This window comes from Muscardinus avellanarius (assembly GCF_963383645.1).
Source record: "Muscardinus avellanarius genome assembly, chromosome: 2".
Classification (NCBI taxonomy): domain Eukaryota; kingdom Metazoa; phylum Chordata; class Mammalia; order Rodentia; family Gliridae; genus Muscardinus; species Muscardinus avellanarius.
The window spans coordinates 120,157,956-120,174,353 of NC_137787.1; the positions used below are offsets into that span (position 1 = coordinate 120,157,956).

General features: G+C 40.5%; 1 protein-coding gene across 4 annotated transcripts in view; it reads right to left on the reverse strand.

The window, feature by feature from the left end:
• Positions 1 to 16,398, reverse strand: part of XPO4 (exportin 4) — a gene marked incomplete at both ends in the record, with an annotated part of 141,254 nt that overhangs the window by 84,574 nt on the left and 40,282 nt on the right. For all 4 annotated transcript variants that reach the window (XM_080689166.1, XM_080689165.1, XM_080689164.1 and 1 more), the window contains 3 exons: positions 1,758 to 1,933; positions 2,641 to 2,757; positions 15,930 to 16,068. In XM_080689166.1, coding sequence (XP_080545292.1) covers positions 1,758 to 1,933; positions 2,641 to 2,757; positions 15,930 to 16,068 — 432 coding nt within the window. The remainder of the gene's footprint in view (positions 1 to 1,757; positions 1,934 to 2,640; positions 2,758 to 15,929; positions 16,069 to 16,398) is intronic.

The window sequence follows — 16,398 nt, forward strand, 5'->3', positions numbered from 1 at the left end:
GACCACCACACCCAGTTTATCAGTATTTCTTTGTCTAATCAGAAACAACCTTGAACTCCCAAGAAAGGGCTGATTAAAGACATCTAGAATAGGTTACATCAAATTTATTTTCTATACCATAACAAAGTATATTAGATCAAGAAAGAGATTCCAGGCATGGTGGTATATGCCTGGAATCCTAGTATTTGGAAGACTAAAACAGCAGGATTATAGGTTCAAGGCCAGCCTCAGCAACCTAACAGGCCCTCCACAACTTAGACACTGGTTCAAAATAAAAATAAAAACAGAGCTGGAAATGTGGCTCAGACCCTGGATTCAATCTCCAGGAAAGAAGGAAGGAAAGGAGGAAGGGAGGGAGGGATGGACAGAGAGAGAAAGAGGAGAAGCACTAAACCTAGTTAGCTACATGATGAACCACTCTACTCCAGACAAGAAGCATTCTATAAATAGTAGCTAACCGCAAAAGTTTAAATGTATCATATCATTTAATTCACACAATCCATATCCTCATTTTACATTTAGAAAAATCAGAAAGGTTCAGTAATTTTCGAGCAGCTGAGTCTTAAATTCAGGTCTGTTTGGCTTAACTGTGCTACAAATGGGTATTCACTGTATATTAATGCTTTACTCCATCAACAGGCAACAGATGTTCTAGAATAGTAAATCATAAACTTTATGGAACTGATTTCTAAAATACAAAATTCTCCCCTTTAGTACCTGTTTTTTTTTTTTTTTTTTTTTTTTTTAGGGGGTGGTACTGGGGCTCCCGGAAACCCTTCTACCTCCAGGCTACACTCCCAGACCTACTTTTTTTTTTTTTTTTTAATTAGAAACAGGGTCTCTTAAGCCAGTGCAGCTGGCTTTGAACCTGTGCGAACCTCCTGTCTCCACCTCCAGAGTGCAGAGATTACAAGCATGCACCACCACACCCAGCTTAGTACCTGATTTTTAAAAACAAATTTATGAGCTAAACATGGCAGTGCATGCCTATAATCCCAGTACTTGGGAGACTGAGACAGGAGGATCACAGATTTATAACCAGTCTCAGTAACTTAATGAGACTCTGTTCCGAAACAAAAAATAAAAGTTAAAAAAAAAAGGGCTGGCGATGTAGCTAGGAGGTAGAATGCTCCTGAGTTCAGTCCCCAATTCCCCCCTCAAAAAAAAGAAAAGGAAAAAACGCAGATATATGTACCTATATTACTAAAATTTATTTTGTATGACTAATAATTCTCTAAATAATATAGCTTTCTTATTTATATGAAAATCAAAATATGAACATTATATGAAAATTATGGCCTTTTAAGAATAAGCATTTTATTGACTTATTACCTATACCTGACCATTATACATAAAGACTAGAGTAGCCCAAACTAGCCTTAAAGAAAGCCATTCAAAAAATCCAACATAATTACAAATACAAGAAGAAAACGGTTCAGTTCCTTAATAAAAATAAAAATTTCCACTTTTTCCCTCTTCCTTCTCATGGAATGTTGCTCTTCCTAAGTTAGCAACAGCCCCTTTAGTCACCAAATGTTTCCATATATCTACCCCCCTTTTATACAGTAGTAATTGGAATTTTAAATCTTCTAAATAGTCCACTGAACTGTGGCATGATTAAGCAAATTAAATTTCATTCCATAAGTTAAAAAACAACAACTCTTAACATTCTTCAATGACATGTTCTACATAAACCTACAGGCATAAATGACCCTGTGCCATCAGGAAGTCATTTGTAACAATTATCACAAATCTACTCTTCAGCTGTTAAAAGGATATAGTTTGGAGGAAGAAAGTTCCAGCTCAGGACTTGATTGGCGAGTGCCAGGTAGCGCTGAAACACTGACGACATCTGTGCGTTGAGGTTCTCCCTCCTGCTGAACTCCTGCAGGACCTCCACAGTGAGCAGGAAGATCTGGCGTAGGTCTTCTTCCTATCATCGATACATCAGTGTTTTTGTATTGAAAATTTATTCAAAACACATTTCCTTTTAGAACCACAAAACAAAACAAACAAACAACCTTTACGCTCCCACTGGAAAACACCATTTCTTTCAGAACATTTTCCATCTTGAGGCCTCTACTCAGAATCTCCATCACAGTTGCTTTCAAGTGACACCATCTACTGTGATCTGAACGCTGCTCCACAAAGAAGAGTCACGGTGACAACCGCTGCAGAGTGGGGTCAGTTGCTATAGTACAGATCCCTTGGCTTTAAGCCAGTGCCTCACATAACTTTACTTCAGAGCCAAACAATACACACAAGACAAAGAGGCACACCATCTGCAACAACATCTTAAATACATGCACTCTTGGCATTCTGCCCATCCTATTTTTAAAGCCAGCAGAAGTCCATCAATTGAATCAGTTCTATCTAAACATGGTAAGAAAGTAATAACCTAAGGGATCTTTCTAGTAGTATTCTGTTTCCGTGTATTTCAAGACTACAACTGAGTAAGTCATTTTAAACTGTCAACTATATTCACCAGAAATATCGCTTACTCTATCCTATGAAATAACGACACAGACCCTCAGGTGCAAGCATCATTCAACTACACAATACCGTTCTCGTCCATTTGAAGCAGGACCAAGCAAAACTAAATGGCTCAACAACGAACGCACAGAACAAAAGTGCTAATACCTGAAAAACTCTTTTGCAGTTACCATGGAATTCCATACTCAGCCCGATGTTGCTTGTTTTGCTTGAACTTGAGAATTCACTTAGCAGGGCAGTTAGAATAGAACAGGCCAGCGTTTGCTGCATTTGATAAGAAACATTTGTGAGGCATTATGTTCCAACACTTTTCTCCCATATGATATTTATTCAAACACATTTCCTCTCTATGTTTAGATTTTTCCATTATAGCTCTAGAGCTTATAACTACCAGTCAAAAAATTATATATGACAAAATAAAGATTAACTCTCCCTTTTAAGTAGGCTGGTATGTGAAATACTTCTCAACTCCAGTTATACAGATCCATCTAAGACTTGAACTCAGGATATATTCTTATTATTCAATCATGATTCAGATACTTTAAAATAATCAGTGTTGACTATATTACCATTCTGTTGCTATTACTGGGAATTAGAATTACTGGGGATTGGACAAGGAGCATTCTACATCTGAGCCACACCCCAACCCGTGTGTGTGTGTGTGTGTGTGTGTGTGTGTGTGTGTGTGTGTTGCTGCACTCTACCTCTGCGCTATACCCCCAGCCCAGCCCTATTTTGAAACAGGGTCTCAGAGTTGAGGAGGGCCTCACTAAGTTATTAAGACTGGCAGCAAACCTGTGATCCTCCTATCTGCCTCAGGCTCTCATGTACTAGGATTGCAAGCATGCGCCATGCCCAGCTTTATTTTTTACGTTTTGAAACAGGGTCTTGCTGAGTTGCTGAGGCTTGGCTCGAACTTGTGATCCTTCTGTCTCATCCTCCCAAGCAGTAGGATTATAGCATGCACCAGGCCCCACTGCATTACCTTATTTAATTTGTACACCAGCCTATACATTTGAAAGAACTGAGATTTGGAGAGAGTAAGGTATTTTTTGTTTCGTTTTGTTTTGGCACTGGAGATGGAACTGAAGGACATTCTACCTCCGAGCTACACCCCCAGCCTTATATTTTATTTTTTTTGAAACACCGTCTCACTGAATTGTAAAGGGCCTCACTATGTAGCTGAGGCTGTCCGCGAACCCAGATCCTCCTGTCTCAGCCTCTCAAATGCTGGGATTACAAGCAGGCGCCACCATGCCCAGCTCTGGAAAGAGTAAGTATTTACCTAAGACCAGCTGAAATTTGAACACGAGTGTGTCTATGTTCTGGAGCTTGTAAACAAATGAAAAATGAAAGACTCAAAAATATAGTCTCCAAAATACCAACCCAGGCAGTACCCAAAATTCTTAAAGAGTGAAGATTTTTTTTCTCTCTCTGATTTTATTTTAGGCTCAGGAATATCAACTCACTGATCTTAATTCACAGACTACTTAGAGTCAAGGTATCAATGATGGAGATAAGACTACAACTTATTTTGGCACATTTCCAGGAGATAAAAGGAAATATGCATCCTACCTCTAAACACCCGAAAGATTAAAGTCAAGATGATGCTATTTCTGCAAGCTTACACGACAGCTGAACCCAGTCAGACCCACCCACCAACTGCAGCACCCTTGCAGAAATGCTTCTGATGTTAGTACCTTGACCCTACAGATGCTTATCTTGGTAAATCTTAGCAAATATATAAAAAATTAAACCCCTTGAGATTGACAGTGGTTGACAGTTTTTGAAGGAGAGTGATACTACATGGGTGATACTATTATTTATCTACTTTTATACATCAGACAATTCCCTTTATACAAACGTAAAAAAAGAAATCCCTATTCACCTCTTAACTGTAACCGAAATGAGCATGGCCACAAAGCTAATACTTCTGGTAACACACCACTTCATTCACTGAAGAAGTTCCCAGAACTCTCCCAAATCAGGAATTAAATGCCAAGCTTCCTGGGGATCCTGGTGCCTTCTACAAAAATAGAATTTCTCTGAATGCTCCTGGTTTAGCTTAAACCACACTCTTTGGGGGTTTTGCTTGGCCTGTGTTCTATGGTCTGGTTTTGAGGGACAGAAGCAATGCTGGGGATGGAGGAGCTAGACAAGTGCTCTGTCACTGAGCTTTATCCCCAGCCCCTTACACTTTGTAATTTTACCTCAAAGTTAATAAAAACCTCCTCTTCCCAAATCTTCAAGAAGTGTGTGCCTGTTTAACTGTGCCTTTGCATATCCACAGAAAGAAATGTGGCCTGAGGAATTAGGCACAAAAGTCTCTCCTAGGGAAAATAGTTTACCACATATGTCATTTTACAGTTTAAAGAGATTTTAGAAACCTATCAAGTAAGATGCCCTTCTTTTCGAGTTAACAAAAGCCTGACTTTAAACAATGGCTTCCTTTTAAAACAGTAATCAATTATTAAAATGCCAGCAATCAAAACTTCACAGACATATGGGGAGGGAGGGAAACTGGGACTGGACCCAGGGGCGTTCTAACTCCAAGCTACATCCCCAGCCTCATTTTATTTTTTATTTGGAAACAGAGTCTCCGTCACTAAGTTGCTACCAACCTCACTTAGGTTGCTGAGGCTAGTTTTGAACCTACAATCCCCTTCTCAATCTCCCAGGTGCTGGGATGACAGGAATGCATCATCATACCCAGGTTCACCAGCAATTTAAATATCAGATCAACTGAAAATATGTTTTTGTTTTTTTTTTTTTTTTTTTTTTTTGGTGGTACTGGGGTTCCTGGAAGCCCTTCTACTTCTGGGCTACACTCCCAGACCTATTTTTACATTTTTATTTGGAAACAGGGTCTCCTAAGCCAGCACACGCGGCTGGTTTCGAACCTGCGCGATCCTCCTGTCTCAGCCTCCCAAGCGCGGGGATTACAAGCGTGCGCCACCACGCCCGGCGTTATGATTTTTAATATAGATAAGAAAACAGTTCTTGAGCTGGGCGTGATGGCGCACGCTTGTAATCCCAGCATTCAGGAGGCTGAGACCGGAGGATCGCGGTTCGCAGACAGCCTCAGCTACGTAGTGAGGCCCTCTGCAACTCAGTGAGACCCGGTTTCAAAATAAAGAATAAAAAATAGGGTAGGGGGTGGAGCTCGGAGGTAGAATGCCCCTGAGTTCCATCCCCAGACCCGCAAAAAAAAAAAAAAAAAAAAAAAAAACAGTTCTTGCCTGGCATGGTGGTGCACGCTAGTAATCCCAGCATTTGGGAGGCTGAGACAGGAGGATCTGGGTTCGCAGACAGCCTCAGCTACTTAGTGAGGCCCTTTGCAACTCAGTAAGACCCTGTTTCAAAATAAAGAATAAAAACTAGGCTAGGGTTGCAGCTCAGAGGTAGAATGCCCCTGGGTTCCATCATCAGTACCACAAAAAAAAGAAAGAAAGAAAAAAAGAAGAAAGAAAACAGTTCTGAAATAAAGTAGTAAGTAGGTATTAAATCCAATTAATGAAACCAGGGGGGAAACATTAATAAGGACCTAACAAATAAATCTGAAGATTCTAATTGTGAAAAAAATAATAAAAAAAATTAAGAGCCGGGCGTGGTGGCGCATGCTTGTAATCCCCGCGCTTGGGAGGCTGAGACAGGAGAATCACACAGGTTCAAAGCCAGCCTCAGCTACTTAGTGAGGCTCTCAGCAACTTAGTGAGACCCTGTTTCCAAATAAAATATAAAATAGGTTTGGGAATATAGCCCGGAGTTCTGTAGAAAGCCTCTGGGTTCCACCCCCAGTGCCACCAAAAAAAAAAAAAAAAAGATCTTATGATTATGAACACAATTTTAGCATCATGTATTTTCCTCAAGTCTCAGCCTTAGCTTTTCAACTAACTTTCTAAATAAGACTTAAGTGAATAAGATATAAGAACAAATATCTAAATTTTTGAAAAAATTTGTCTTAAGAGAAAGACGTGGTGATCTGTTGAAAATAGAATCCAAGACGGGCATGGTGGCGCACGCTTTTAATCCTAGCATTCAGGAGGCTGAGACCAGAGGATCGTAGTTTGTGGACAGCCTCAGCTACTTAGTGAGGCCCTCTGCAACTCAGTGAGAACCTGTTTCAAAATAAAGAATAAAAAAATAGGGCAGGGGGTGTAGCTCAGAGGTAGAATGCCCCTGGGTTCCATCCCCAGTACCACAAAGGAAGGAAGGAAGGAAGGAAGGAAGGAAGGAAGGAAGGAAGGAAGGAAGGAAGGAAGGAAGGAAGGAAGGAAGGAAGGAAATAGAATCCACACACAAGAGTAAAAATCCCAAAGCATCCCTCAACACAAGCTTCCATCCTTACACATAAATGAGCTGGAACAAGGTCTCACATTTACTTATTGCTTGTTACAGACTGGTTCTTAGTTCATTCATAAAAAGGCTTATTTTGAAACTATGATCATATTCAATTTTTAAGAAAATCATCACTAAAGATTAAAACAACATATTCAAACTGGGAGTGGTGGTGCACACTTGTAATTCCAGTACTTCAGAGGCTAAGCCAGAAGGATTGCAGGTTCAAAGCCTCTGCAATTTTAGTGAGGCTCTCTCTCTAGGTCACTCTAAGAGGCAACCTCATCAAGCCCTATTTCCAAATAAATACAATCAGGCTAGGGATATAGATCAGAGGTAGAATGCCTCTGGGTTCGCTCTCCAGCACAAAAGAATAAATTGATTAAATAAAATGATATATTCACAATAAACTTCTTTCACATGGAATAGATATTTCTGGAGATCATATCCATGTGTTTAAGGTCAAAGTGTGAAAATATGAGTGAAGAACAGGGAAAAGGCAGAAAGGTAAGAGCCTTGCCGGGCGACCACAGTTCACGGCAGAACAGAGCTTTAGGTCGTGCTTTGTTTTATTACTTTGTGGTTCTGAGCAATGGACCAGGGGCATTCTACCTCTGAGCAACACCCCAAGCCCATTTATTTATTTATTATTTATTTATTTATTTATTTATTTATTTATTTATTTATTTTTGCGGTACTGGGGGTGGAACCCAGGGGCATTCTACCTCCGAGCTACACCCCCGACCCTATTTTTTATTCTTTTTTGGAAACAAGGTCTCACTGAATTGCAAAGGGCCTCACTAAATAGCTGAGGCTGGCCACCAATCACGATCCTCCTGTCTCAGCCTCCCAAATGCTGGGATCACAAGCGTGCGCCACCACACCCACTTATTTTTTATTTTGAAACAGTCTAAGTTGTAGAGAGCCTCACTAAGTTGCTGAGGCTAGCCACTAACCTATGAACCTAAAAAATTCCTGTCTTAGCCTCCCAAGTACTGGGAATACAAGTGTGTGTACTCATGCCCAGCTTAAATCTCCTTTAGTTACAAACTTCATCAGACAAATGGAGAGCTTCAGGAGCATGGGACTGCATTTAATTGTAGCAATAAATACATTCCACCAAAAGAGCAAACTTCCACACTAATGCCATACAAATTCTCCCATAAAAGCAAGGACAGTTTTACTACTTGACAAAGTGCATTCTCACTATAGACTTAACTCCCTGAATAGAAGAATCTTTTGCTCTTACATTTTTTATCCTGCAAAAATTTAATATAGTATATCTTCATCTGATAAAAACTAGAAGGTAAGCCAGGCATGGTGGTGCACACGTATAATCCCAGCATTCGGGAGGCTGAGACAGGAGGATGGTAGTTCACGGACAGCCTCAGATACTTAGTGAGGCCCTCCGCAACTTAGTGAGACCTGGTTTCAAAATAAAGAATAAAAAATAGGGCAGAGGGTGTAGCTCAGGGGTAGGATGCCCGTGGATTCCATCCCCAGTACTGCAAAAAAAAAAAAAGAAAAGAAAAAAGAAAAAAAAATGAAAATAGAAAAACTAGAAGGTATAGAGAAGCACAAAGAAAATAAAACTATTAACTCTGTCATCCATAGCTTTCCAATTTCTTTCTTTTTTTTTTTCTTTTTGGTGGTGGTACTAGGGATGGAACCAAGGGGCGTTCTACCTCTGAATTCCACTTTCAGCCTATTTTATTTTTTAATTTTGAAACAGGGTCTCACTAAGTTGCTCCAGATGGTCTCAAATCTGGGATCCTCCTGCCTCAGTCTTCTAAGTAGTAGTACAGGTTAGAAGCACCACCCCCAGATGCTTTCCAATTTCTTAATACATAAACATTATTTATATACACATATTGTAACCAACCCATATTTTATTATATATTTTACCTTTATTACTCTATATTTATGACATAAAAAGAAAATCTTAAGCTAGGTATGGTGGCGCACACTTGTACCTCTAGTACTTGGGAGGCTGAGACAGGAGGATCATGGGTTTTCGAACATCCTCAGCAACTTAGTGAGACCCTGTTTTAAAATAAAGAATAAAAATAAGGCTTGGAGTAGAGCTTGGAGGTAGAATGCCCCTGGCTTCCATCCCCAGTAGGGCAAAATTAATTAATTAATTAATTAATTAAAATAAAAATAGGGCTGGGGGTATAGCTCAGAGGTAGAATGCCCCTGGGTTCCAACCCCAGTACCCCCCCACCAAAAAAAAAAGAGAGAGAGAGCCGGACATGGTGACACACACTTATAATCCCCGCATTAGGGGGAAGTGAGACAGGAGGATCTCACAGGTTCAAAGCCAGCCTCAGCTACTTAGTGAGGCTTCTCAGTAACTTAGTGAGACCCTGTTTCTAAATAAAATATAAAATAGGTCTGGGAGTATAGCCCTGGGTTCCACCCCCAGTACCACCAAAAAAAAAAAAAAAAAAAAAAAAGACAGAGAAATCTTTAAAAACAAGTGTTTTCTATTCAAATATACTACTTAAAGACTTAAGAAATGCACAAAACTAAATTATTATGCTGCATGCAGAAATTAAGTATTATTTTTAAGTGTACCTGAAATCTGCAGCTTCCAAAGACCTAAGACTCAGTGAAATATTTTCACTAGTCTCTGAAAGACACCAGTTACTCTCTCCTTAAACTGGAATTCCTACAAGGGTAAACACTAATTCTGCACACTGGCCTGACTCAGAGATGCCAAATCAATAGAGACTTACACACCAGAGAGGAACAGTTAAACAATGATTATGTTCTTGACACATATCCACAAGGAATTCCTCCCTATTCACAGGGAACTAAGTGTCCAAGACTTTGTAATATTTCTCCATCCTTGGATTGAATTGTGGATTTAAGTTACTCTCACATCGTTGTAGAGAAGCAAGCCAAAATGAACTCCTGAGAAAAACCAGAGGACGGCCCCTTCTCGGGACAGAGGAAGAGGAGAATCAAACCGGCCTTGGAGGGAGCACGAGTTTGATGTCTTTCTGGCCTTTGTTGGAGGCTCCTCACTGCTTCCCTCAGACTTCTGGGTATCAGGGTACCCTAAGTGCATTCCCTCCAAGTCCTTTCCTAGCGCTCGTGCTTAACTGTTGCCTCTGCCCTCAGAGCCAGAGCTAAACAGTGTGCTGTGCTGGAGAAGTGGCTCTCACTCTTAAAAGTGTTAGAAGTCAACGTGGCTGGCAAGGCACTTGCAACATGAGAGGGGCTGACTGAGACTGTCATGCTGAAGTTAATAGGACATCGAGCAGTACAGAGTGCCACCAGTCTAGATCTTAGACTTCTGACAGTTAACAGTGATGTTGCACCTCTGCAAGATCATGAAGAACGGAGTTAGTACCTTAGTTTTTTAAGTGCAGCAAGCAAACAAAGCTGGGCATGGTAGTGCACACCTGTAATCCCAGTACTTGGGAGACTGATATAGGAGGATCACAGGTTTGAGGACAGCCTCAGCAAGTAGTAAGATTCTCATCAACCTAGTGAGATCCTGTTTCAAAATAAAAATATAATAGGGTTAGGGATGTAACTCTGAGGTAGAATGCCTCTGGGTATAATTGCCAGTACAGAGAGAGAGAGAGAGAGAGAGAGAGAGAGAGAGAGGGGGGGGGGAGAGAGGGAGAGAGAGGGAGAGAGAGGAGAGAGAGAGAGAGAGAGAGAGAGAGAGAGAGAGAGAGGGAGAGGAGAGAGAGAGAGACAGACAGACAGACAGACAGACAAGGGGAAAAGAGATAAAGTGGGGGCACATGTGCACACAGCCATTTTACAGCATAGAGCAATGTAGACGCCCAGTAAATAGTGCCTGAAAAATAAACTGATGAACTTTTTACTTCTATGCCTAGCACTATTTTAACATAAGAAGAAGGTAGAGAATAAGTACATTTTATTTATTTATTTATTTATTTATTTATTTGTTGGTACTGGGGTTCCTGGAAACCCTTCTACCTCTGGGCTACACTCTCAGACCTATTTTTTAAATATATATATATATATATATATATATATATATATATATATATATATATATATATATATATTTCTTTTTTTTTTTTTTTTAAACAGGGTCTCTTAAGCCAGCGAGGCTGGCTTCAAACCTGCGTGATCCTCCTGTCTCTGCCTCTCAAGCGCGGGGATTACAAGCGTACGCTACCACACCTGGTAAGTACATTTTATCTTAGCTATTTATAAATTTCAAAAAGAAAATTTAAGTTGGGTATGGTGACACATTCCTATAATCCCATTACTTAGGAGGCTGAAACAGGAGGATTATAGGTTCGAGGTCAGCCTTAGCAACTTAGGCTGTTGCAACTCAGCAAGACCCTGTTTCAAAATAATATAAAGCCAGCATGGTGGCACACACTTGTAATACCAGCATTTGGGAGGCTGAGATGGGAGGATCGCAGTTCGAGGACAGCCTCAGCTACTAATTAGTGAGGCCCTTTGGAACTCAGTGAGACCCTGCTTCAAAATAAAGAATAAAAAATAGGGCTGGGGGTGTAGCTTGGAGGTAGAATGGCCCTGGGTTCCATCCCCGGTACCAAAAATAAATAAATAAATAAATAAATAATATAGAGCTGGGGTGTAATTTGGAGGGAGAATACCCTGGGTTCAGTCCCCAGCATCTCTCACTCTCACACACACACACACACACACACACACACACACACACACACACAGAGTAAACCAAACAGAAGAATGCAATGAAGTAATGAGATAGAGGTACTATGAAAAAAATCTTCACGGTAAGTTTTTTTTCACTGAAGTACTAAAAATGCACATGTTAATTTGCTGGCTAACAATTTAAGCAACACCTGTTACACTAAAAGTCATACAGCTGCATTCTCATTTGTAGACAAAATCATTCATTTCATGCTAGTAAAAAAAATGCCCTTCCAAGAAAGTTTGCCTTACCAGATTACTATCACAAGCATAAAACATTCAAACACTAACTCCAGCTGACAAAATAAAATGCTTTTATTCACAGAGAGGACTCTCTTTTAATAGCCTGGCTCTGGCCCCAGAAACCTTATTACCAAGAATAAACTTTACAAAGGTTGCTATACATAAAGCAGACGTCCAGCTGCTCTTCTAAGCAAACTTCAATGAGACTTAGTGATAAGAGAGATTAACCAGGCGATCACAACCAGGGGCAGCAAGGCTACGGACAGTTATTTCTCACCCACTTGTCTCCCACATGGCAAAGAGGAGGAAAGAGGGCTTAACTGTGGAATTACATCCTTTATAGTGATTCAGCACAGGCCTACTACTTTCAAAGGAAGACAAACATGAAATGCACTAAAAGTTTAGCTTAAGTGTTAGCTTTAAATTAAAAAGTACTGCTATCTTCGAGGAAAAAGTTTCTGTATCTAGTATTGAAACCAGGTCTGAGAGTTAGCAGCTGAGGTGAAATTACCACAGAAACGTTACAATCCTGGAGGTAAAACAGCCTGCCCACAGAGACGGGCATGGAATGACAAGTCACTTGATTATCTACAAGCATGATTACACTCAGAAGACTCCATGATACAGGGAAGACAATAATAAGCCATCTCCTTAGAAAAGGTTTTAGGAATTAAATATAATATTCCATAAAACTACAGGGGACCAAGATGGTAAGATGTTCTTCAGGGCATTTGGGGGGAAAGCTAAACATTGGGGGTTTTTTTGTCTTTTTTAAGATACACAGAGAGCCAGGCGTGGTGGCGCACACTTATAATCCCAGCATTTGGGAGGCTTCGACAGGATTGTGGTTCGCCGACAGCCTCAGCTACTTAGTGAGGCCCTCAGCAACTTAGTGAGACCCTGTTTCAAAATAAAGGATACAAAATAGGACCGAGGGTGCTTAAAGGTAGAATGCCCCTGGGTTCAATCCCCAGTACCACACAAAAATAAAATAAATAAATAAATAAATAAAATACACAGATTTTTTTTTTTAATTTTTTGGTGGTACTGGGGGTGGAACATAGGGGCTTTCTACCTCCAGGATATACTCCCAGACCTATTTTCTATTTTATTTAGAAACAGGGTCTCACTAAGTTGCTGGGAGCCTAAGTAGCTGAGGCTGGCTTAGAACCTGCATGATCCTCCTTGTCTTAGCCTCCCAAGCACAGGGATTACAAGAGTGTGCTGCCATGCCTGGCAGATAATTAGCTTTTACTTGTGAATATTTTCTTTTTTTTTCTTTCTTTTTTCTTTTTTTCTTTTTCTTTCTTGTGGGTCTGAGGATGGAACCCAGGGGTGTTCGACCTCCGAGCTACACCTCCTGCCCTATTTTTTATTCTTTATTTTGAAACAGGATCTCACTGAGTTGCAGAGGGCCTCACTAAGTAGCTAAGGCTGTCCCTGAGCCGCAATCCTCTGGTCTTAGCCTCCCAAATGCTGGGATTACAAGCGTACACCACCACACCCAGCTGTGGATATTTTCTTTTGGTTTTTAATACTTAAAATTATTTAAGGGAAAAAAGACAATTTACTATAGTTCATGTCCCCAGGATTCTACAAAAGAGGTGTGAGAGGCCAGTAGGAGACAGAGCAAATACTTGCTAAATGAACATCCCCTGAAATGACACTACTGTGTCTAGTTTACACATTAAGGAACTAATTCCTAGAGAAGTTAAGTTAGGTTAAAGTTAGGTTAGCAGGAAATGGCAAAGCTGCAATTTTTTTTATTTCTTTTGTACTAGAGATTGAACTCAAGAGCATTCTATCTTTGAGCTACACCCTCAATTCTTTTCATTTTAATATTTTTTTATTTTAAAATGGACTCTTACCAGGAGGATCGCAGGTTTGCAGCCAACCTCAGCAACTCAGCGAGTCCCTCCTCAGCAACTTAGTGAGACCTTGATTCAAAATAAAGAATAAAATAGGGCAGAGGGTGTAGCTCAGAAGTAGAATGACACTGGGCTCAATTTCCTGTTTCCCCTCCCAAAACAAAAACACACAATCTTCATTTTGGAATGTCTTGTGAAGACGTTAAATGTGTCCAATTATTCTCACAGTATGCGCGAATACAGCAAAATCTTCTCTAATTAAACAGCTACATCTATTCCAGTCGTTCTAAAAACATCAGTTATCTAAGTGGGCTTAAAATTTCAATTGTCAGGTTGCAATGGACTGATCTTTGTGCTGGGTTGAATCATCCAACAGACACTCCGCTGCCAAGCATGTACATTCCTGAGAGAAGCAGGGCTCCCACTGCTTCTGATGTCCCAGTGCCAAGGGCACTTGTGGGTTGTACACCTCAACACCAAATCTCAGCTGGAATGAGCACAGGAAAGGCATCAGCCACTCAAGTTTAAGTCTTGTCTATTACAATGAGCTGGACTCCTTTACTCCAAGACTGTCAAGACATCTAAAGCAAATCTAAACTATGGGGAATAATGTAACTGGAGCATTCAAGGCTGACTAGTAGCAAGACTCTCTATTCCAAACCTTTTCTGATACAACCTTGCTGGTTGTATCCATTCCTTTTTCCTCAGCCCTCTAGATAGCCACCATTGGGTTACACACATGGCCAATTAGTTTGAAAGTAAATACTACCAAAACCTACCAAATGACAAGGCTGATATTACATAGCTAATGCAGGCATCACTGAAGCAGCAGCCCACATGAACTAAGCTCCCCAGCAGGTACTAAGACCACATCTATCACTAGAATGAGATTTTTTTAGACCCTAATGAATGATGTAGTCAGGCGTAGTAGTACACATCTGTAATCCCAGTATTTGGGAGACTAAGACCGAAGGATCACATGGCCGAGACCCCCCTCAGCAACTTAATGAAATCCTCAGCAACTTAGAGAGACCTTGTTTCAAAATAAAAAAATTCGCCAAGCATGGAGGTGCCTGCTTGTAATTCCAATACTTGGAAGACTGAAACAGGAGGATCACAGGTTCATAGCCAGCCTCAGCTACTTAGTGAGGCCCTGTTTCAAATAAAAGAATAAAACAGGATTGGGGGTATAACTTAAGAGGTAGAATGTCCCTGGGTTCCATCCCCAGTATGAAGGAAGGAAGGAAGGAAGAGAGGGAAGGAGTGGAAGGAAGAAGCGAGCCACAAAAATGACATAAAGTCCAATATGCACAAAGAACTGACTCTGGTGATAGCTCACAGTATAACTACAATACCTTAATGAAGTGTACACCTTAGATGGATGTAATAATGCATGCAAACCACTCCTCAATAAAATTGCTAAGGGAAAAACTGAAATACATGGCCACTGGAGGACTGCAAGGGCAGCAGGACAGCACAGTGTCTGTGTAGTATGTCCAAATGCCTCATGAGCTGGCGTTCTTCAGCCCAGACCCCCAAAACTGCAGCCTAGGGACTAGCCAGAGTACGGTGGTAACTGGAGCGGTGAGCTGTGTGCTCAGCCAAACAGGTGAAAAGAGAGACCCAAGCCAAAGTAGAAAGTAAGGAGCACATACACAACCCTCCTAAAACATGCTGCTCCCTCTCCATCTCAAACCATACACCTGCAGTAAAGGTGTGGCTCAGTGATAGTGTACCAAGCATTTGCAAGGCCCTAGGTTCAATCCCCAGCAAAAAGTAGAAATAAAATAAAGAGGACACCCCTCACAGGAGATGTAAAGAAATTCAAAAAGAACTATAGAGCCAGGTATGGTGGCGCACGCTTGTAATTCCAGCATTTGGGAAGCTGAGACAGGAGGATCTGGGTTCAAGGACAGCCTCTGCTGTTTAGTGAGGCCCTCTGTAACACAGTGAGACCCTGTTTCAAAATAAAGAATAAAAAATAGGGCTGGAGGTGTAGCTCACAAGGTAGAATGCTCCTGGGTTCCATCCCTAGTACCACACACAAAAAAGGATATTTTATAAACAATAAAAATGATTGTGGATGCTATGGCAACATGGAGATACACAGAATCAAATGAAAAATCAAAGTATACAATGTATACATGGCATATATGTAAGAAAAACAAAAAATAAAACTTAAACAAATGAAAACTGCTTGATTTATAGCTAGGGCACTTTTTCTTTTATGTAAATCTCCATACCACTATTGGCATAGTCCTATTTTTGCAAGAAAAAAGAAACCTGTTTAATACTTAGAAATAGCATACTCACCACGGTGGGATTGCCACTACTTATCAACTGGCTGACTTCATGAAAAATGCTTTTGCAGTCAATTGATTTATCTAATGACCCTCGTTTCACAATCACTGCTACTGCTAATAGAATCTGTTCCCGAACATACTTTTGGAGGCTGTAAAACAACAACAAAAAAAAATCATTAATAAAAACAATGATATAAATCTCCCATAAAAATAATCTCAAATTCCTCATTGTGCTTGAGGTTACTCATTAGGATATTCTGTGAAGACTCTAAAGCTAGAAGACCCGCTTAAATGCAGGCTCCACACCTGGCTGTGTGGCCACTTTCTCACCTGTTAACAGAGTAACTCTGGGAGGGGTCCTCTATGAACTGAATGTTTCTAGGACTGTGTCCAATACAAGCTAAGCACTTCAGGAAGCATTCAATACATAAAAGTCAATTCTCTGTTAAATACTGGGGAGTGTGTGTGGGCAGAGAAAT